The sequence below is a fragment of the Leptidea sinapis genome, chromosome 6, assembly GCF_905404315.1.
Source record: "Leptidea sinapis chromosome 6, ilLepSina1.1, whole genome shotgun sequence".
Lineage (NCBI taxonomy): Eukaryota > Metazoa > Arthropoda > Insecta > Lepidoptera > Pieridae > Leptidea > Leptidea sinapis.
Window position 1 is genome coordinate 11,909,377 of NC_066270.1, and position 19,481 is coordinate 11,928,857.

A 19,481-nucleotide genomic window follows, 5' to 3' on the forward strand; every position below is an offset into this window, starting at 1 on the left:
GTTTCATTCCTTTAATCTTCATATGTGTTCCTTAGTACCTAGTCAGGACCCAGTGCTCTGTGAACGGCTGGATCACTTGGCGTTGCGTAGAGATGTCGCTTCATTGTGTGTCCTCTACCGCATTTATCACGGGGAGTGTTCCGAAGAGCTATTTAACCTGATTCCTGCCGCCGAATTCCACCTTCGCACGACACGCCACAAGTTAGAATATCATTCCCACCATCTGAATGTGTGACGGTCCTCCACAGTGCGGTTTTCAAGGAGCTTTCTCCCTCGTACTACAAAGCTGTGGAATGAGCTTCCTTGTGCGGTGTTTCCGGGACGATACGACATGGGTACCTTCAAAAAAAGCGCGTACACCTTCCTTAAAGGCCGGCAACGCTCTTGTGATTCCTCTGGTGTTGCAAGAGAGTGTGGGTGGCGGTGATCACTTAACACCAGGTGACCCGTACGCTCGTTTGTCCTCGTATTCCATAAAAAAAAACATATAATAAGATTCCTATAATTTGTATTTACCACCATTGTTTTTTAATTTCCCTAAAAATAATCATATTATTGTCATGTGAATAAACTTAAAAACATTGACATAAATTTATCACACTTTTATAAGCTTGGTATTAAATTTGAGGATTCATATAGCCTAGTGGTTAGTGGCCTTGTCTACTGAGCTAGGAGACCTTGCTTCGAATCCCGGTAAGTGCAAAAATGTCGGATTGATACTTCACACACTTACGGGCATTTCCAATATTAAGTCTATCTCTTACTTGAGATAAAAATCGGAACAACCGTTGACTTTTCTGTCCCAATAAACTTATCGACGGTAACTCACCTTATACGTACACGCTGTCTGTCAATGGGATGACGTACAGCTTACCAGCGATAGAAGTTTGTAGGGAAATTGCAATTCACGCGTCCCAATATAAGGCGATAAGAATAACTTATCGGGTATTGGGACAGCTTCAGATTATTGACAGCTAATTACTGACACTAGAAGGTAGTAATTTATCTCTATCTGTAGACAGTTTATTGGGAACGGCCATTAACAAAAACCGATGACAAACAATAATTTAAATAGTCAGTTTCACTTTTACTAAGATTCCAATTCAGATTCAGTTAATTTTCAACCCCCTGAAAACGTCAGATATATTTGGAAGATTGCATTGTATTGAGATAAACGCCTAAAATGATTAATGCCTTAACGATTACACCCTGTAGATAATTACCTCAGACACTCACACGTTGAAACAACCTTCAGTTAATTCAATTTCCGTATCTCGTTCCGGTCATTGATATCTGTCCCTTGTGAAAAATCGTTGTTCCCAATGAAATAATAATTACCCACCCGGGATTTGGCAAAGGTCCGACCTCCGGTATGCATATTGATTACTCCATCTGTTGAATGCTTTGTCCCTTTCGTATTTAAGAGGATACCCTTAGCAAAATGTTTTGTTTGCCTTGAAAATTTTAGAACAATTATTTTGCTATTTAATAAAACAATATCCAGACGACCGAGTCTTGCTTGGATTTTTAAGAATGTACAAAACTTGTACAAAAAAAAACTAATAGGACCATCTGGATTCGAACCGGGGTCTTCTGCTTTCCGGATCATCCAATGTCCCATGTGAGCTATTATAGTCTTGTATATAGTGTTGAAATTTACCTTTGTATTCTAATGTTATTGTAGCATAGTTGTTATGTTAGTTTCTCATTAAAACACGGATAAAACTACATTTTTTTAAATTGAAACTCGATTTATCGCCCCCGAAATACAAAATTTTATGAAAATCGTTGGAGCCGTTTCCAAGATTCAGATTATATATATATATTTATATACAAGAATTGCTCGTTTAAAGATATAAGATAATATTTTGCTGGTAACTTAAACAAAAACGTTTATACCCAAACATAAATAAAGTTACAGTTATATAACAGTTTGAAGTGAAGGTACCCAGAATTTATTTTATATTTCTAGTTTGTTGTTATTTACTTAATATTAAAAAAAACTTTAATTGTTACAGATCATCATCATATCATCAAGAATTTGGAGCGAAGAAATGACTTTGAATAAATACTTCATCAAGCACTTAAGGATTACTGCAGATTCCATTACATCGCGTTAATTATTAGAGGAAATTTGACCAGCCGACGCGATGGGTTGCAAAAATAGAATTGTTTTTATAAAATTTCTGCTCTGCTTGTGCATGTCTATTGTGTGGGCTAGATCGTGGGCGAATCTCCATGACACAACAACATCTACTACACAAACGACACCAACCACTAGTCAAATACCCAAAAACATTCATAACGATCCCCTAGTTGTTGAGACTAAGAGTGGACTTGTCAAGGGCTACGCTAAGACGGTAATGGGAAGTGAGGTACATATCTTTACTGGCATCCCGTTTGCCAAGCCTCCTTTGGGCCCCCTGAGATTCCGCAAACCAGTTCCCATCGAACCTTGGCATGGTGTTCTTGAAGCCACGGCTATGCCAAACAGCTGCTATCAAGAAAGGTACGAATACTTTCCTGGATTCGAAGGAGAAGAAATGTGGAATCCTAATACGAATATTTCTGAAGACTGCTTATATTTAAACATTTGGGTACCTCAGCATTTAAGAGTGCGACACCACCAAGACAAACCACTCGCTGAGAGACCGAAAGTGCCAATTCTAGTTTGGATCTACGGTGGAGGGTACATGAGTGGAACGGCTACACTTGACCTATATAAAGCTGATATAATGGCCGCTTCTAGTGATGTTATTGTCGCGTCTATGCAATACAGAGTTGGAGCATTCGGATTTTTGTATTTGAATAAATATTTTTCGACTGGCAGTGAAGAAACTCCAGGTAATATGGGACTCTGGGATCAACAGCTCGCAATTCGCTGGATAAAAGATAACGCTCGAGCTTTTGGTGGAGATCCGGAGTTGATAACGTTATTTGGAGAATCTGCTGGCGGTGGTAGTGTAAGTTTGCACATGCTGTCCCCTGAAATGAAAGGTTTATTTAAAAGGGGAATACTCCAATCTGGAACTTTGAATGCACCTTGGAGCTGGATGACCGGTGAACGAGCGCAGGAAATTGGAAAACTCTTGGTGGATGACTGCAACTGTAATAGCAGTCTGTTGGCCGCAGATCCAAGTCTTGTGATGGACTGCATGCGGGGAGTAGATGCTAAGACTATATCTGTGCAACAATGGAACTCTTACACTGGTATATTAGGATTTCCGTCCGCTCCAACTGTAGATGGTGTGTTTCTTCCAAAAGACCCGGACACAATGATGAAAGAAGGTGGCTTTCATAACAAAGAGGTACTTCTTGGAAGCAACCAGGATGAAGGTAAATAATATGTTTATTTTAAAACTGATGTAATATTAAACACTTGTGTAGATAAAGCATAATTCGCTCATAATATTATATCAAATATCTTGATATGTTTCAATAAATGTTATTAAGTATAAAACTGCGGTGTGCGGTTTTATTAAAACCCACAAACCATCATATTATATATTAATAATTATTGAAAGGAATAAACATAGAAGATTACTTCAAATTCGATATTCAAAAGAATTGTTAAAAAACGTTTGTGTGGTAAGGTTACTATAACATACATTACTTTCTTAATGATTACACAAATTGGGTATGGAGCGACCGCCCTCAGGCTTTTAAATAATAAGTTTAATTGTACAATATTACTTTGTAAATATATTTTTTGATGATAATAAAAAACCCACTGAGTTTGTTACGCCCATTCTTCTCAGGTCTCAGGCATTCTTATTGGAATGGGTGGTAGATTTTGATTTTCGATAAGTGATGTCACATCCTATTTGGAGTAAGAATATTTGAATTTAAATTTGATAATTTGCATTTTGGTTATAATTTGAGGATTACCCTATAATTGTCTAACACAAATCATTTTCTTTATAATCAAATATTCTCATCCAAAGGTGTTAGGGCATTTTCCTGAAAAATAGGGTGATTTGTTATGAAAACGTTTCTCAAATCAAAACAAATGGTTTGAGAGTGATTTATCAATATCAAGCTTAGGGTTCGAGGTCATTTGAGTCCTGGACAAGTGGTGTGGGGAAGGCACGCATGCGCAGACGAAGCAGACAACGCAATACCACGCTGTTGAGTACTCGCTACTACCAAGTACTACAGACTCGCCCACGTCTTACACTCGGGGTAAATCGCCCCCCGTTTCTCCCACCTCCTTGTTTTGTTACCACGCACCCACTCAAAGCTTTTAAGGATAATAGGGAGTTGTTTTTCTTATTATATGAAAGATCTCTCACAATAAATCATTAGATTCTTCTTTCAAAGAGTATCTACTTATACTACATTCCACTACACACTCGTACAAAACATTAAGGTGAGATGGATAGAAATAATAGTAAATTGTCTTTTTCTACTTTTCAATTCTTTTCTTATCATTATATTTTTTGCAAGTTTTATTTTTGTTTAATTCTCTTCACAACTTAATAGTAAGGGCGCTCAGATACTCTATAAGTTAACCTTCCGAAATTGGCACTAGATATTTCAGATACACCAAAACCGAGAGTGCCGTACGGCACACTATTCTTTCACCAAGTTCTGACCTATATTTTGATAGTTAGATGATTTATTTTGCATGGTCTTATAGCCTGTTTCAATAACTTTCAGATACATTCACTCAAATCATCATAATTATAAGCAATCTATTGCTATATGCAAAATAATACGCATTGACAGAATGCTGCGCGAGCGCCAAAATCACGCCGATCTGAACCATGCCTCACGATCAGAGTTTCCCTGAAGGGAAAGTTCATATTATTATAATCAATAGCAATTTTATGGTTTCTTGTAGTGAAAATGGTGCAATTCAATTTGTCTTATTGAATTTGAAATGCAAGTATCTATATTTTAATGATACTAGACCTTAGATTAAGGATTGGTCTCCCCTGTGCATCTACTAGATACCGCAGGCGTAGTCGTAAAGTGCGGCAACTAACGCTACTCGACTCGAACCAGTCTCGAGCAATGTGTGACGTTGACGCGCGATGTTCTGTTAAACTTTGCTCAGTTATAAACATTTCTATCGCTATAAAATAATCACAATCTAGTCCCAGGCTGTCCGATCATTTAGATATTCAGCTGTGGAGTAATAGGATTTACGACAGAGCCATTTTTTTTATAAAACATTTAAATTTATTTATAGATAATGCCTGACTGGGACTTTATTATAGAAGTCTATACATTTACCCTTAAAGCTATTATGTATTTTATGAAGCCTACTAGAATTAGTTACAAGCAATCCCTTATTTCTAGTGTTATAATAATGAAAATCACTATGAAGAGGAAAAAGGTGACGATTTTTGTGAACGTTTATTAAATTTTCATAAATGTACTGACAATGAACAGTCATAATATTTATTTCTTTAAATTTTTCTTTGAGAGACTGTCTTTAACCAAGCTGATATATAGCACGAACAGCTCTCTTTTGCAGAGCAAACACTATATCTATGTCAGCAGCATGACCCCATAGTAAAATACCGTACGTCATGATGCTGTGAAAATAACTGAAGTACACTAATCTAGCGGTCGCAACATTCGTGTTCTCTCTAATCTTTCTAACGGGATATGCCGCAGAGCTGAGTCTATCTGCTAGATGGACAATATGTGGACCCCACTGAAGCTTTTTATCTAACGTGATACCCAAGAAGTAATACAAATAATGCTACAAGAAAATATAATTGAGACACTGGGATCACATATCATCAGTTAGTATTTTGTAATACGCCATAAAGATGCCATTGAGTGTCAAGATGCCACGCACACAAACATCTAATAGTTTCCGTAATAAAAAGCTATTGTTATTAGTATCATGGTAGTAGTATCTAGTAGGTGCGTAGCGGAGACCAATCCTTAATCTAAGCCACTCACACTCTCAAATATTATAATATCTTTCTATTGGTAACAGAATTTACAAAATTGATTATGTCCATAGAGATAACCCACTCCAACCTCACGTATGCTGCAAAGCAGCGCTGTGTTGGTATTATACCAATGCAGCATCTCTTTGATAACAAGACTGCTACAAAGTACTTTAAAATTAAGAACACAACTATAATAATCCATATAATATGTTTTTTTTGGTTTTGTCCTATTTTTCATTAGTATTTTATTTTGATTATCATTAAATATGTAACTCTATTGATGAATGAACTTATATGTGAATACCCACTACGAACTGAACTTGTATGGCGGGCATCGACAACCCAAGTGACTGGTCCATTGCCACTTCTGCCACTGCCCCTCAGCCAAATGCGCTCATGGATACGCTCTCTCACCAACAACGAAGCGATACCGGCACTGTCGCCCAGACTGACACGTAGACTTATCAGCCTCATCAGACGTGACATCTGTATAATGGTGGGGACCCTGACACGGTTTTATCGGCGTAACGGACAGTCCTAAGTGCAGAGGCTGTCTAGCCGAGGACGGAACGGTCACTCACGTAGCCCTGGAATGTGAGAGGGTAGCCAACCAACGTGCAAAAACCTTAACTAATACGAGTTCGCTCCAGGAAGTTTGCGAACACCCCAGGAATGTTCTGAACTTCTGGAAGGAGCTGGGCTGGTTGTAGTAACTGGCCAATACTGAACGCAAAATGGACGCATACTAGTGGCTTAATTGCGGAAACAGGAACCTCTATAACATACCATACCATACCATGCCTACCACACGACCATTCCGGTGCGGCTTGAAATGCTCATTTTGCGCGCACAAGACATCCAAACTATGAGAAATTGTTACAAAGTGTTTTACCTTTCAAGATACACTGCAACTGTGTGTACGGCGTATTCTTTCATTGCACGCCCGGATGGGTAAAAAAAAGGACTCCGTGTCATCTTACATAACAGTGAGGCACCAAAACAAGCCTGTAAACGTGTAAATACATAGCCCCACGCATACACTTACACGAATACAAGCCTATCGGCCCCCATTATGAGATTTGCCATCGTCTGTGACAAATCAGTTTGCATAGCAATAAAATATTTTAAAAATGCCGAGGTGCGTTGTGAAAAAGTGTAAAAACAATAATTTAAAAGTATTTGTGGATATATGATTATTTAAGTGAGAAAAAATTGTGTAACTGGTATACCCCGTAACCGTACACACACTAGCATAAAGGTGCTTCATTTGCTAATATTACGGAGCGGAGTTCTTCTGTTTCTACACTTTTTCACAACGCACGACGGCATTTTCAAATATTTTATTGCGACGAAAACTGATCTGTCACAGACGATGGCAAATCTCATAATGGCGGCTGATCAGCTTGTATTAGTATAAGTGTGTAGTTGGGTCTATGTGTTTACTCGTTTACCGGCTTGTTTTGGTGCTTTACTGTTATGTCAGGTGACACCGAGTCCTTCGTTTTTACACGTCCGTGTCTACGAATGGTTAAATTTTGCACCAAGGAGGTTTTATTTTCATCCATAGCTAGTTAGATATACATTACCTACACTATAATATATTAACAGAAATTGGTGTATAGAACTTGTGCTAGCCTGACTTGCTCCTTTTGTGTATTGCATTAAAATTGCAATATTTTATTCAAGATCCAGTAGAGTGCCTCTGTTACGTGACCTCACTCCGTTCTCTGGGGCTGAGTATATTTTAATGAGCTCTTTAGAACTTCACTGTTCACAGGTATTGATGTTGAAATAGTTCTGTTAATTGTGCTTTTAACAATTTAACCGGTTATTATAATTGGTTATTAAAGCTTCATGGTTTCAGTAGAGTTCTGCTTGGTGTAAAGGGTTAATGCGTTTGTTGCTACATTAAAAGAGATATGCAATTTCTACGATTTTTGTTATTTCAGTTTCTGTCTGTCTCTACTTTTAAAACACAAGAACCGCTTGCACAAAATTGTTAAAAAATGGTATTTGTTTTAGTTATTGTATGTAACTGGCTAATGGATAGGCTATATTACTGAAATCAATACTATATCTTACATACATGTACAGATTTCATATATAGGGGGTTACATTTTTCTGAAGCTGACTACTGAACACCAACTCACATTTTAAGGCTTTTGTTCGTCCACATTCATCATCATTTCAGCCGGAAGACGTCCACTGTTGAACATAGGCCTCCCCCAAAGATCGCCATGACGATCGGTCTTGCGCTGCCCTTATCCAGTGTTCCGGCCATCTTGACCAGATCTTCGGTCCATCCTGTGGGGGGCCTACCAACACGACTTTACTGCCCCACCTGTCATATGACTAATATTAACTTTGGTTCTCCTACGGGTCTCCTCATTTCTGATTCGATCTCGCAGGGAAACTCCGAGCATAGCCCTCTGATTCCTCTCCATTGCCCTCTGAGCGACCATGAGCTTCCTCATAAGGCCCATAGTTAGTGTCCACGTCTGCATTCCGCTGGCAACACACACTAGTCAAAAACCTTCGTCTTCAGAAACTGTGGTATTTAAGGACGACAAGATTTTGCGGAGCTTACTAAATTGTCCACATTATTACTAAACAATCAGAATAAATGATTGAAATTATTGTTAAGCCGTTGGTTGGTTTGAAGTAGAGTTTATACAAATTATAATAGCAATCAAATATTTATTTGAATGTAAATCAATCAAGTTTTGATTATCAGACACTTGATTATGACTAAACCCCGATATATACATGATGTTGATGTGGTGGCGATTAAAATTAAAGATAGAATACTTTTGGGACAAATTAAATTTGTATGTATAGTCCCAGAAGAGAGGGATATCGCTTAAAAATAACAAACTACTTATATTTGCTAGAGCGACATCTCAAGTCAATTTCCTAATGCAATTATTGGGGTTGAGCAGAATAAACTGTAAAGTAAATCCTTGTAGATGAAGCCACCACCTGAGAATAAAACAAGACATACCAAAATTTCGGTCAATATGTCATTTGGACGGTTGGCTCAGTTGGTAAGAGCGCTCAGATGGAACCCGAGAGGCATGGGTTCAAGTCCCGCATCGTCCATGAATCTCAGTACAAATTGAATTAGTATATAATTCAAGATTTGATTAATAGAAATAATTAATCATTACATATCGAGTTCAATCAAGTAATCGATATGAATTTTCTACAATATTTCTATCATATTACATATTAGTAACTAAGATATTAACAAGATTTCCTGCGATGTCAGGAAGTCTTCGCTAATGATTCACGAACAAATATTACATTATCAGAAGGGGTGGAATTCTCCGGATAATCCACTTTGAGACTAGTCAGTTTGAGACAGTCGAGGTAACAACATTACCTCGACGTACACCATCTTTGTTTACTATGTGAGCGTTTTTTTTTTTATGAAAATAAAGGACGAGACGAGCAGGACGTTCATCTGATGGTAATTGTTACACCCTGCGCATTACAATGCAGTGCCGCTCAGGATTCTTGAAAAACCCATAATTCTGAGCAGCACTACAATTGCACTCGTCACCTTGAGACGTAAGACGTTAAGTCTCATTTGCCCAGTAATTTCACTTGCTACAGCGCCCTTCAAACTGAAAACACAATAATGCTTACTCATTACTGATTCACGGCAGAAATAGGCGCAGTTGTGGAACCCATAAACTAGCCGGAATCCTGTAGCTGATACCTGCGACATCGTCCGCGTACACACATGACTGCGAACGTAGTTATTGAAGAAATTGAAATATTTTTTTTGATAAGGGCCAAGTGACTTATTCTAGTATAAAAATAGTGTAAATAAACTAAAAAACACGCTTTCATTAATTCCTGCCTTATCGACGAAAGATGAAAAAATTATCTAAATTAAAAAAATTACTTATTTTGCAGATTGAATAAATTTATCAAATTAATGTATTGTCATCGGTCCTCGATAAATCTACGAATGTTGAACGAAATCTGGCCCTTTAAAGTGGGTCAAAATCGCGCCCAATTGAGTCGGTTCCAAACAAACATACATACAGGTCAAGCTAATAAAAAGTGTGTAATTAGAAGATTTAATTGAAATCTATCCAATAGTTTTGTAATCTATCCGTGATGTATACACAATTTTAAAACCCCTATTATTTTATCTCCTATCTCCGCCAAAGCCATAATTATAGACAATATTTTAGCTTTTGGTTTGAGGATACAATGTACCAGTGGGAGGCTCCTTTGCACAGGATGCCGGCTAGATTATGGGTACCACAACGGCGCCTATTTCTGCCGTGAAGCAGTAATGTGTAAGCATTACTGTGTTTCGGTCTGAAGGGCGCCGTAGCTAGTGAAATGACTGGGCAAATGAGACTTAACATCGTATGTCTTAAGGTGACGAGCGCAGTTGTAGTGCCACTCAGAATTTTTGGGGTTTTTCAAGAATCATGAGCGGCACTGCATTGTAATGGGCAGGGCGTATCAATTACCACCAGCTGAACGTCCAGCTCGTCTCGTTCCTTATTTTCATATAAAAAAATACTAGAGCACACGAACTTAGATTCTCATACTTTTCGCAACAAATCGAGGCTGTAATTACGGACTGAATGCCGTTACTCAAAAGAATTTGTATATGAAATTCCCGACACCTATTAATGTCAACAGGTGTAGGTAACATAAATTAAATTTGAAAACAAAATTTTTGCGGGACTCGAACCCGCGACCTCTCGCGTTCCGTGCGAGCGTCACGTTCATACCGCCTTACCTCTTGTTATGTCTTGTTCAACTCTCAGGTTGTGGCTTCATCTACGGGGTCTACTTTACAGTTGATAATCTGCTCAACCCAAATATTTGTATTTTAGGAAATTGACTTGAGATATCGCTCATTCAAATATAATTTGTCATTTTTTTAAAGTGGTTTCTGGTTATGAACGTGAGAGATCGCGGGTTCGAGTCCCGCATCGTTCAAAAATTCTGTTTTCAAATTTAATTTGTATAACCAATCCCAGAAGTGAGGGCCATCACTTTAAAGAATAATAAATTGTTAAGGTGTAGGTAATCTAAACAGTTCATACCACATCCGTGCAAGATGGTGAATCTAGTGCACAATATATACAGTTTACCAATTGTAAAATGTACATATTGCGTATAACAGTATATTACGCTCCAAGGGAGAAAAGTAGGTCATTCTCATCTGCGGAATATTGACAACCGAGCTAAAGGCGAGGAGGTGAATCGCGGGTGGAAATGTCCTACTTATCTCACGTGGTGCGTACACGATTTTTTCCCACTTGAATGAAAAAGCTCGCTTTTAGTCCCTGGTACGAGGAAGAAAAGTCGCCTTGCCGCGAGAGAATCGGCCACTTTTCTCCCTAGTATCTACCTAGTAGCGAGCTTTTCATCGAAGTTTATAGTCCAGATACTTCTGTTTTCCATTCCAGTGGTTTATCATCTAAATTTCCCTGGTTATACTTTGGCCGACCACAATCTTTTGAAGTCGGATTGGTCGTTTCTTATAACTATGAGTTCAGCCTACTTGGCATATAATTCTTCGGCAATGGAAGAATCCGTCAGTATTTTTATATCAGTTGGAGCCTCCTTTGTACAGTATTCCGGCTAGTTTATGGGTACCAACGGCGCCTATTTCTGCCGTGAAACAGTAATAAGTAAACATTGTGAGACTTCACATCTTATGTCTCAAGATGACGAGCGCAATTGTAGTACTACAAAAAAACTTGGGTTTTTCAAGAATCCTGAGAGGCACTGCATTGTAATGGGCAGGGAATATCAATTACTACCAGCTAAACGTTCTGCTTGTCTCGTCACTTATTTTAATAAAAAGAGTGCTGTTTTCTTAGTGCCCACTACGTCGCTAAAGTAATGGGTTTTTTCATGTAGAGTCATGTCTGTCTGTCTTTTAAAGTCAACAGTTGCGTGTAGGCAAACGTTGATTGCTAGTCCGTTGGGAGTGTGTCTCAAGTCACCAGTGGCTTGACCAAAGTGCTATTTAGGCTTACTTAAATCTTGTGTTTTGATTGAAAATTCCAATGACGTTCTATACATAGAACAATCACGTCGCATAAAAACAAAGCGGGAAGATGGAACATGCCACAAAATACACCATAATAAGCTTCTACTGATATATCTGTACATTGCCGCATTTACTCAAGTTGCTTAAAATATTCTTGGTCAAGAAGCAGCAATGTAAATCTATTATTCAATTCAGGTTAAGTATGTCGAATTTAGAACCCGCTTCGAAAAGTGACAGTTAACACACGACTAAGGAGAAAAGATTGCTTACATTGTCTTTAAGCAAACTTTTGCCATTCCACTATCAGACTGCGAATGATATTATGTACATACCCGTCTTAAGCCGCCGCGCGTTACAAACGCCAATTTCAACGGGCTCGTGTTACAATAAAATTTATTGCTTTTGAAGTGTTTCGGCTTTCATTAGATAACACATTATAATATTTTCGAATGTTTTACAAAGATAATCACTGTTGCAGGAACCTATTTCTTGCTGTACGATTTCTTGGATTACTTCGAAAAGGACGGACCAAGTTTCTTGCAGCGAGAGAAGTTTCTAGAAATTATCGATACGATTTTCAAAGAGTTCTCCAAAATCAAGAGGGAAGCAATAGTTTTTCAGGTAAGATTTTTAAACATTTGCTACAATAATAACATCATATTTGTCAAATAAATTAAAATACCAATTGTTTTTAAACATACATGCTTGTTTAATTCATATTTCAAAATGTTATTTTTTTCTTAACTAAAAGATATTTTTATCTTATTAGCCCATCGTTCGTGGAAAGAGATTTTTTGCAGATTCATTTTCACAGTAGAATCATTTTCCAAAATAAGATATAGTACTAATTTTACCTGCCACTTGGTCCGCGTGAAATAGTTACTTTGGGTACAGTATTTTTAGTTTTTGGGATACTTTTAAAATAATACACATACAAACTGCTCTTTCCGCTGCTGGCGGCGCTCTTCTATGATACAGCGGATATCCCTTGTCATTGCGGACAGTCTCTTTAACGGCCGTTCCCAATATAGTATCTACAGATAGAGATAAATTACTACCTTCTACTGTCAGTAATTAGCTGTCAAAAATCTGAAGCTGTCCCAATATACCCGATGAGTCGTTCTTATCGCGTTGTATTGGGACGCGTGAAATGCAATTTCCATACAAACTTCTATCGCTGGTAAGCTGTACGTCGTCCCATTGACAGACAGCGTGTACGGATAAGGTGAGTTACCGTCAATAAGTTTATTGGGACAGAAAATTCAACGATATTTACGATTTTAATCTCAAGTAAGAGATAGACTGAATATTGGAAACGGCCGTAATAGTATTTCCCTGCGAACTTTAATCTCCTTTTTCATCGCCATGTAGGTCAAAGTTTCAAAAATGCTCTAATAAATACTTATAAATTACTTCTTATCAAATACCTAAATACAAAGTTTTATGGTATCATCTTCGATAATGACAAATTTCCATACAAACTTCCATCTCCTATCTCAACCATTCCATTCATTTTTTAGCAATAAAAAGTGGCTGTTGTCCTTTTCTAAGCTCTGGTCAATCTCTGTATTAAATTTCCTCAAACCCGGTTCAGTGGTTTAGACGTGAAAGCGTAACAAACAAACTTACATTCACATATTTAATATTAAGTAGAAATTTTATCTAAACTCATAATTTGTGTCACTCGTTTGTCCATCTTTTCCATGTCAAACATAGATTTCACATACAAGAATTAGACAATACTCTATTTAAGTGTAAGGTTATTAATTGAAGTAGGCGTTACTTAGCGGAAATCCATAATTATCCAAATGATTTGAGTTTTCTTTAGTGTTCATTCCGCCAATATTTGTCGTTAAACAATTCGACACGTGTTTCGCCTCTATACGAGGCATCCTCAGGACGTGTTGTCTCGCCAAAATCTTGCACGAGGCATGGTGGAATTAACACTAAAGAATACTCAAATCATTTGGAAAAGTGTAAGGTTAGCAACCCAATGTAACTACTGTTATTAGATTTAATGGTATGATAAATATTAACAGCCAATCGATTATTTTTTATACTTACGACGATTAGATCTGTGAACGGTGGCTCGTTATCTTGTTAGAAGTTATTCATGAAATGTTAATTCTATAACACGTTTTTGTTGTGTTAACTTTGTAGGGAGAAAAAGCGTTCTCTACCATACGAGTTGCTCTTTTCTAGCGTTCTTTCTTAATAATTCATCTATACATATAAATAAAATTGGATGTATATATACGGTACATACAGCAAAATAGCATTTTTAACAATTTTTGTCTGTCTGTCTGTTTGTTCCGGCTAATCTCTGAAATTGCTGGACCGATTTTGACAGGACTTTTATTGGCAGCTAGCTAATATAATAAGGAGTAACTTAGGCTACGTTTATTTTAGAAAAATTCTATTATTTTAGAAAAAAAATTAATGTCCAAGAAACAATCTCACTCCAAAAATAAAGATATATCGCAAAACAACGTTGCCGCGTCAGCTAGTTATTAAATAAATGTGTTTAATTTTTCAAAAAAATTTTTGTTAAGGACTAGTTTTCGCTTCGCTTCAACTAGATACTACGTCCTACCTAAGAACAATAGCTTGTTTATTACGGCAACTTTATATTGTAGTATGTATTGGCTATTTGTAAAGATGCTTGTGTGCGTGGCATCTTGATACTCAATTCCATCTTTAATTTTTTTTGACTTATACTATATGCTTCGTGTTTACATTGAAATTAATAAAATACAAAACACTTACTGATGATATTATGTGATTCCAGTGTCTTTCATATTTTTTGTAGTATTATTTTTACAAAATTTTACTACGCAGCATTTTAGTTTCAATTATTACCAAAGTTTAACAGAACATGTGGCACGTTTACGTCATTGTTCAAGACTAGCTCGAGTGCGCCCACTTGGGCGTAGTAATTAGTTGCCGCACTTTGCGACTACGCCTGCGGTATCTAGTTTGGGCGCGGAGACCAATCCTTAATCTAAGATTTGAAATAACATTTTGGAAGTTAGAATCTACCAAACATTCATAACAAAAATGCCTCAGACCTGAAAAGAACGTGTGCAAGAAACTCAAGCGGTAATATTACAGGAAATAAGGAAACTAGAATACAAGGAATGTAGGAAACAGATAATATGTAATAAGGATGTCCTATTTTGAATTGTCGCCAATAAGAGCCGATGCTATTTAACGTTCTTCACAATTTCTTGCACGCAATATAATATTATGATGTCGCTTGTATGTTAATGATATCTTTACATAATAATATATCCAATATACACAAATAAAATTTTAAAAACAAAATTTTATGAACAGAGCGGGATTCAAACCTCCGGCGTTCCGTATAAAAATCTGTTTGCTTCGTTCTGTTGTTGTAGCGTGGCGGTACTCGAACGGTTGGCTCAGTTGGTTAGAGCACCGGCACGGAACGCCGGAGGTCGTGGGTTCGAATCCCGCATCGTTCATAAAATTTTGTTTTTCAAATTTTATTTGTGTATAAATCCTAGAAGTGAGGGTTATCACTTTAAAAACATAACATATTGTTTATAATTAATATACACAAATAACTACTATAATAATACTGAAAACAAAATTTTATGAACGATGCGAGACTCGAACCAACTTACGCGGTCCGTGCAAGCGAACTTCCAACTGAGCCAATTAAGAATTCGAATTACGTATCGTTTATAAAATCTTGTATGCTTTGTTCAACTCTCCGGTTGTGCTAAGCCACAACGGTTGGCACAATAGGAAGTGCGTTTGTACAGAACGCGAGAGGTTGCGGGTTCGAGTCCCGCATCGTTCATAAAATTTTGTTTTCAGTTTTATTTGTGTTATTAATCCCAGAAGTGAGGGTTATCACTTTAAAAACATTACACATTGCTTATAATCAATTTATATAATACTAGCTTTTACTCGCGACTTTGTCCACGTGAAATAGTTACTTTGAGCAGCATTTTAATTTTTATGATACTTTGCAAATTATACACATACCTACAAACTCCTCTTTCTGCTGTTGGCACCACTCTCTTCTATGATACAGTGCATATCCCTTGTCATTGTAGACAGTCTCTTTAAAAGCATTTCCCTGAGAACTTTAATCTCCTATGTCATCCCCATGGATGTCATAGTTTCAAAAATACTCGAAGAAATGTTTATAAATTACTATTTATCAAGAACCTTAATAGAAAGTTTATGGTTTTATCTCCGAAAATGACGAATCCTCACACAAACTTCCATCCCTTATCTCAACCCTCCTTTTATTTTTTCGCAATTAAAGGTAGCCTATGTTCTTTTCCAAGTTCAAGTCTATCTCTGTTTTAAATTTCTTCAAAATCGGTACAGTGGCTTAGGCGTGAAAGCGTAACAAACGGACTTACATTCATATTTATAATATTACACATTTAAAATATTATTATTGAGTAGGGATCTTATCTAAACTCTACATCGATAATATGTAATATATACTATTTGATTAACTGTAATAATTTCGCTATCACATTACAATAAATTAATTTTACCCTCGAGAAAAGTCTTTCCCCAAATTAAATTTTTTCAGCACGCGGAAATTCCTCCACACATGATTCAAGAAATGTTTCCTGCCCCAACGAAACTCTAATTCGATTACATGGAAAGAACGAATTTGCGCGGTAAATTTGATTTCGTTGTAAGAATTGTTGGTTTTGTTTTGTCGTCAAGGAGTTCGAACATGAATGGTGATTAATCTTGTGTTTCAAGAGAGTGATTGCTTGTGGCGGCTGCGTGGGTCTTGTCGTTTCCTTCCATATAATATAGTCGATAGTGATGGCTGGTCCATGCTGCACGTTTGTCATCGGGCGCTACTTGCGGTGGCTAGATGATCCTATCTCTGGTAACGCTGCTTCATGTTATATATTAATTTTAAAATTAATATAATTATACCAGCTGTTTTACAGCCAAATGGTATTATCCGCCGCGATGGCAAGCGTCCTGATGGAATGATGCTGGTGGGTTGGGCACGGGGAAGGGCGCTAGTGTGGGACGTGACTTGCGTCGGCACTCTGGCTCCTTCTCATGTCCAAGTTACGTCAGTTGGTGCTGGAGCTGTTGCTTCAACTGCCGAAGACGGCAAGCGTCGCAAATATGTTGGTTTCAGTGAATCATACATCTTTGTGCCCATTGGTGTCGAGACACTTGGCCCGTGCGGCCCAGAGGCGCGGAGAATATTCAAAATACCATCTTCGCGCCTCAATAAGGCTACCCAACTAAGGAAACCCAAGCGCTGGCAGCTATCTCGGTCTACGGATCAAGTTAGCTATCCAACGCGGAAATGCTGCCTGTATTTTAGGTACCCTTCCACGTAATGATAGTTTTAATTTTATGTCGTCATAGTATTGTAAAGATAGTTATAAGATATGTTTTGTTTGTATACTTAGATTAATCTTTCCTATATACATGAATTTTCCATTTTACAAATATAATTATAATAATATATAGGCTGTTACAAAAGTACCCATAAAGCCGGAAGGAGGTTGAATGGGGCCTTATAACGAGACCATTCACAAAATTTAAGATCCGTTGTAACGTAGTATAACATAACCCAAAAAATAAATAATAAATATTATTTTCACTTATGTGCAAACCCTATTTCAATAAAATTGAAGAGTAAACTACGCAGAATGTACCTACTTTTCTACCTAATTCGCGGAACGACAAAAATTTTAAAAGACCTAACTTAAAGCAACAACCTAAACGAACACTTACTTTTACATAATAAATGTCAAATTTACAGAAACTGCTCAAAGTGTACTCCGCCTTGCTCAATACACAACCTCGCTCGTTAGGATAAGGCTCGTGTGGCATTACGCACCATCGTTGGAGTTTGATGCGAAAACCGATCCAACACGCTGTTCCATTTTCGCAGCCGTTGGACAGTCGGAGAAACACACTCTGTCCTTCACATAACCATTTTTTCCAAATTGACATTTTTTGAAGCCAAATAGTTGAGTATAATGACATCCTTGTATTGAGGTAGCAAATATTTATAAATGAAAGAGTGACAGTAGGGCTGCCATTTTTGGCCATTAATATGAATCACGTGACCAGGTTTGTGTTCTTAACTCAAATCCGACATGATTGTGGTTTGGAACGTTTTTGGAATTACGTCCAATTGTATAACTATATAAATATTTATTGATGAAAAAAAAAAGCCCGCTAAGTTTATTGCGCCCATATATCTCAGGTCTGAGATTCTATATGATAAAAATATTTGAATTAGAATTGTCATAAATAATTAACTATATAAATTATCCGCAGTACACGGACTGGGAAGAAATCACAGATGGCTATTTGAACCAGAAGATGATAGCTGATGTGGTCGGTGACTATTTCTTTGTCTGTCCCACAAATTACTTCGCCGAAGTACTGGCTGATGCTGAGGTTGACGTCTACTATTACTACTTTACACACGTAAGTAACAACAACTTATTTTCAACCGACTTCAAAATAGGAGGACGTTCTCAATTCGTCGGTATGTTTGTTACCTTACCACGCTATCCATTGGTGAAAACAGCATGGAAATCGGTGCTATAGTTTTCGAATATATCGCGAACAGACAGACGCGGCGGAGGAATGTGTTTGTAGTGCCCACCTCAATTTTTTTAGGATTACGTACCCAAAGGGCAAATACGGGACAGTATTACTAAGACTCCGCTGTCCGTCCGTCTGCCTATCTGTCTGTCTGTATATCTGAATGTCCGTCACCAGGCTCATGAACCGTGATAGTTAGAAAGTTGAAATTTTCACAGATCTTTTTACCGCTATAACAATAAATACTAAAAACAGATTAAAATAAATATTTAAGGTGGCTTTCATAAAACAAACCTGTTTTTTTTTGCCGTTATTCTCTATAGGATACATCCAAATAATACCGAGTGCTACCACCTACGCTTATTATTACATGAGGTTAGAGGGCCGACATCCTTCGAATAGTTATAAACTGTCAAAGGTATCCTCCATCCAATATTTCACTTTACCGTGTAACACCCTTGGACTGTTAGAGGACGATAAACATTGGGACACAACTTCAGAAAAAGCTGCATTGTGCGATTCTCCTTTCAAGCTGCGCGAACTGTTCACAATAATGATAGGTTTTTATCAACTTACTGATCCCTTAAGCCTTTGGGAAAAATAAAGGGACAGTTTTTCGGACGACATTAAACGGCAACTTGAAAGAGAATTGCAAAATGGTGCGGAGTTATTCATGAATGAGGTGTTTAACAGATGCTTGATATTGATCGATGATGTAGTTTTAGCACAAGTTGGAAAACATTTGGATAAATTCAGTTTACTTTAGGTAAACCGAATTTATCCATCCAAAAAGATCCGCAGTAAACCTGGATAATCGCGAATATCTACGAGAGTAAAAAGTGAGATCTATGAATTAATAGACTTTTATTCTAGACCTCGAGTCTTATAAATTACATGAAAATACATGTAGTACTTACTACATTAAAATATAATAAACCCTTCCACAA

General features: G+C 37.3%; 1 protein-coding gene and 1 long non-coding RNA gene across 3 annotated transcripts in view; both read left to right on the top strand.

The window, feature by feature from the left end:
• LOC126965170 (uncharacterized) overlaps window positions 1-19,481 on the top strand; it is an 84,715-nt gene that overhangs the window by 37,230 nt on the left and 28,004 nt on the right. The window lies entirely within an intron of this gene.
• LOC126965000 (acetylcholinesterase-like) overlaps window positions 1-19,481 on the top strand; it is an 83,403-nt gene that overhangs the window by 35,918 nt on the left and 28,004 nt on the right. Inside the window, exons 2-4 of one of the 2 annotated variants that reach the window (XM_050808396.1) lie at window positions 2,019-3,336; window positions 12,425-12,567; window positions 18,262-18,414. In XM_050808396.1, the coding sequence (XP_050664353.1) occupies window positions 2,151-3,336; window positions 12,425-12,567; window positions 18,262-18,414 (1,482 nt within the window). In that variant the 5' untranslated portion in view covers window positions 2,019-2,150. Of the gene's footprint in view, window positions 1-2,018; window positions 3,345-12,424; window positions 12,568-18,261; window positions 18,415-19,481 lie in introns of those variants that run through there. The other variant, XM_050808397.1, reaches the window with a different exon arrangement.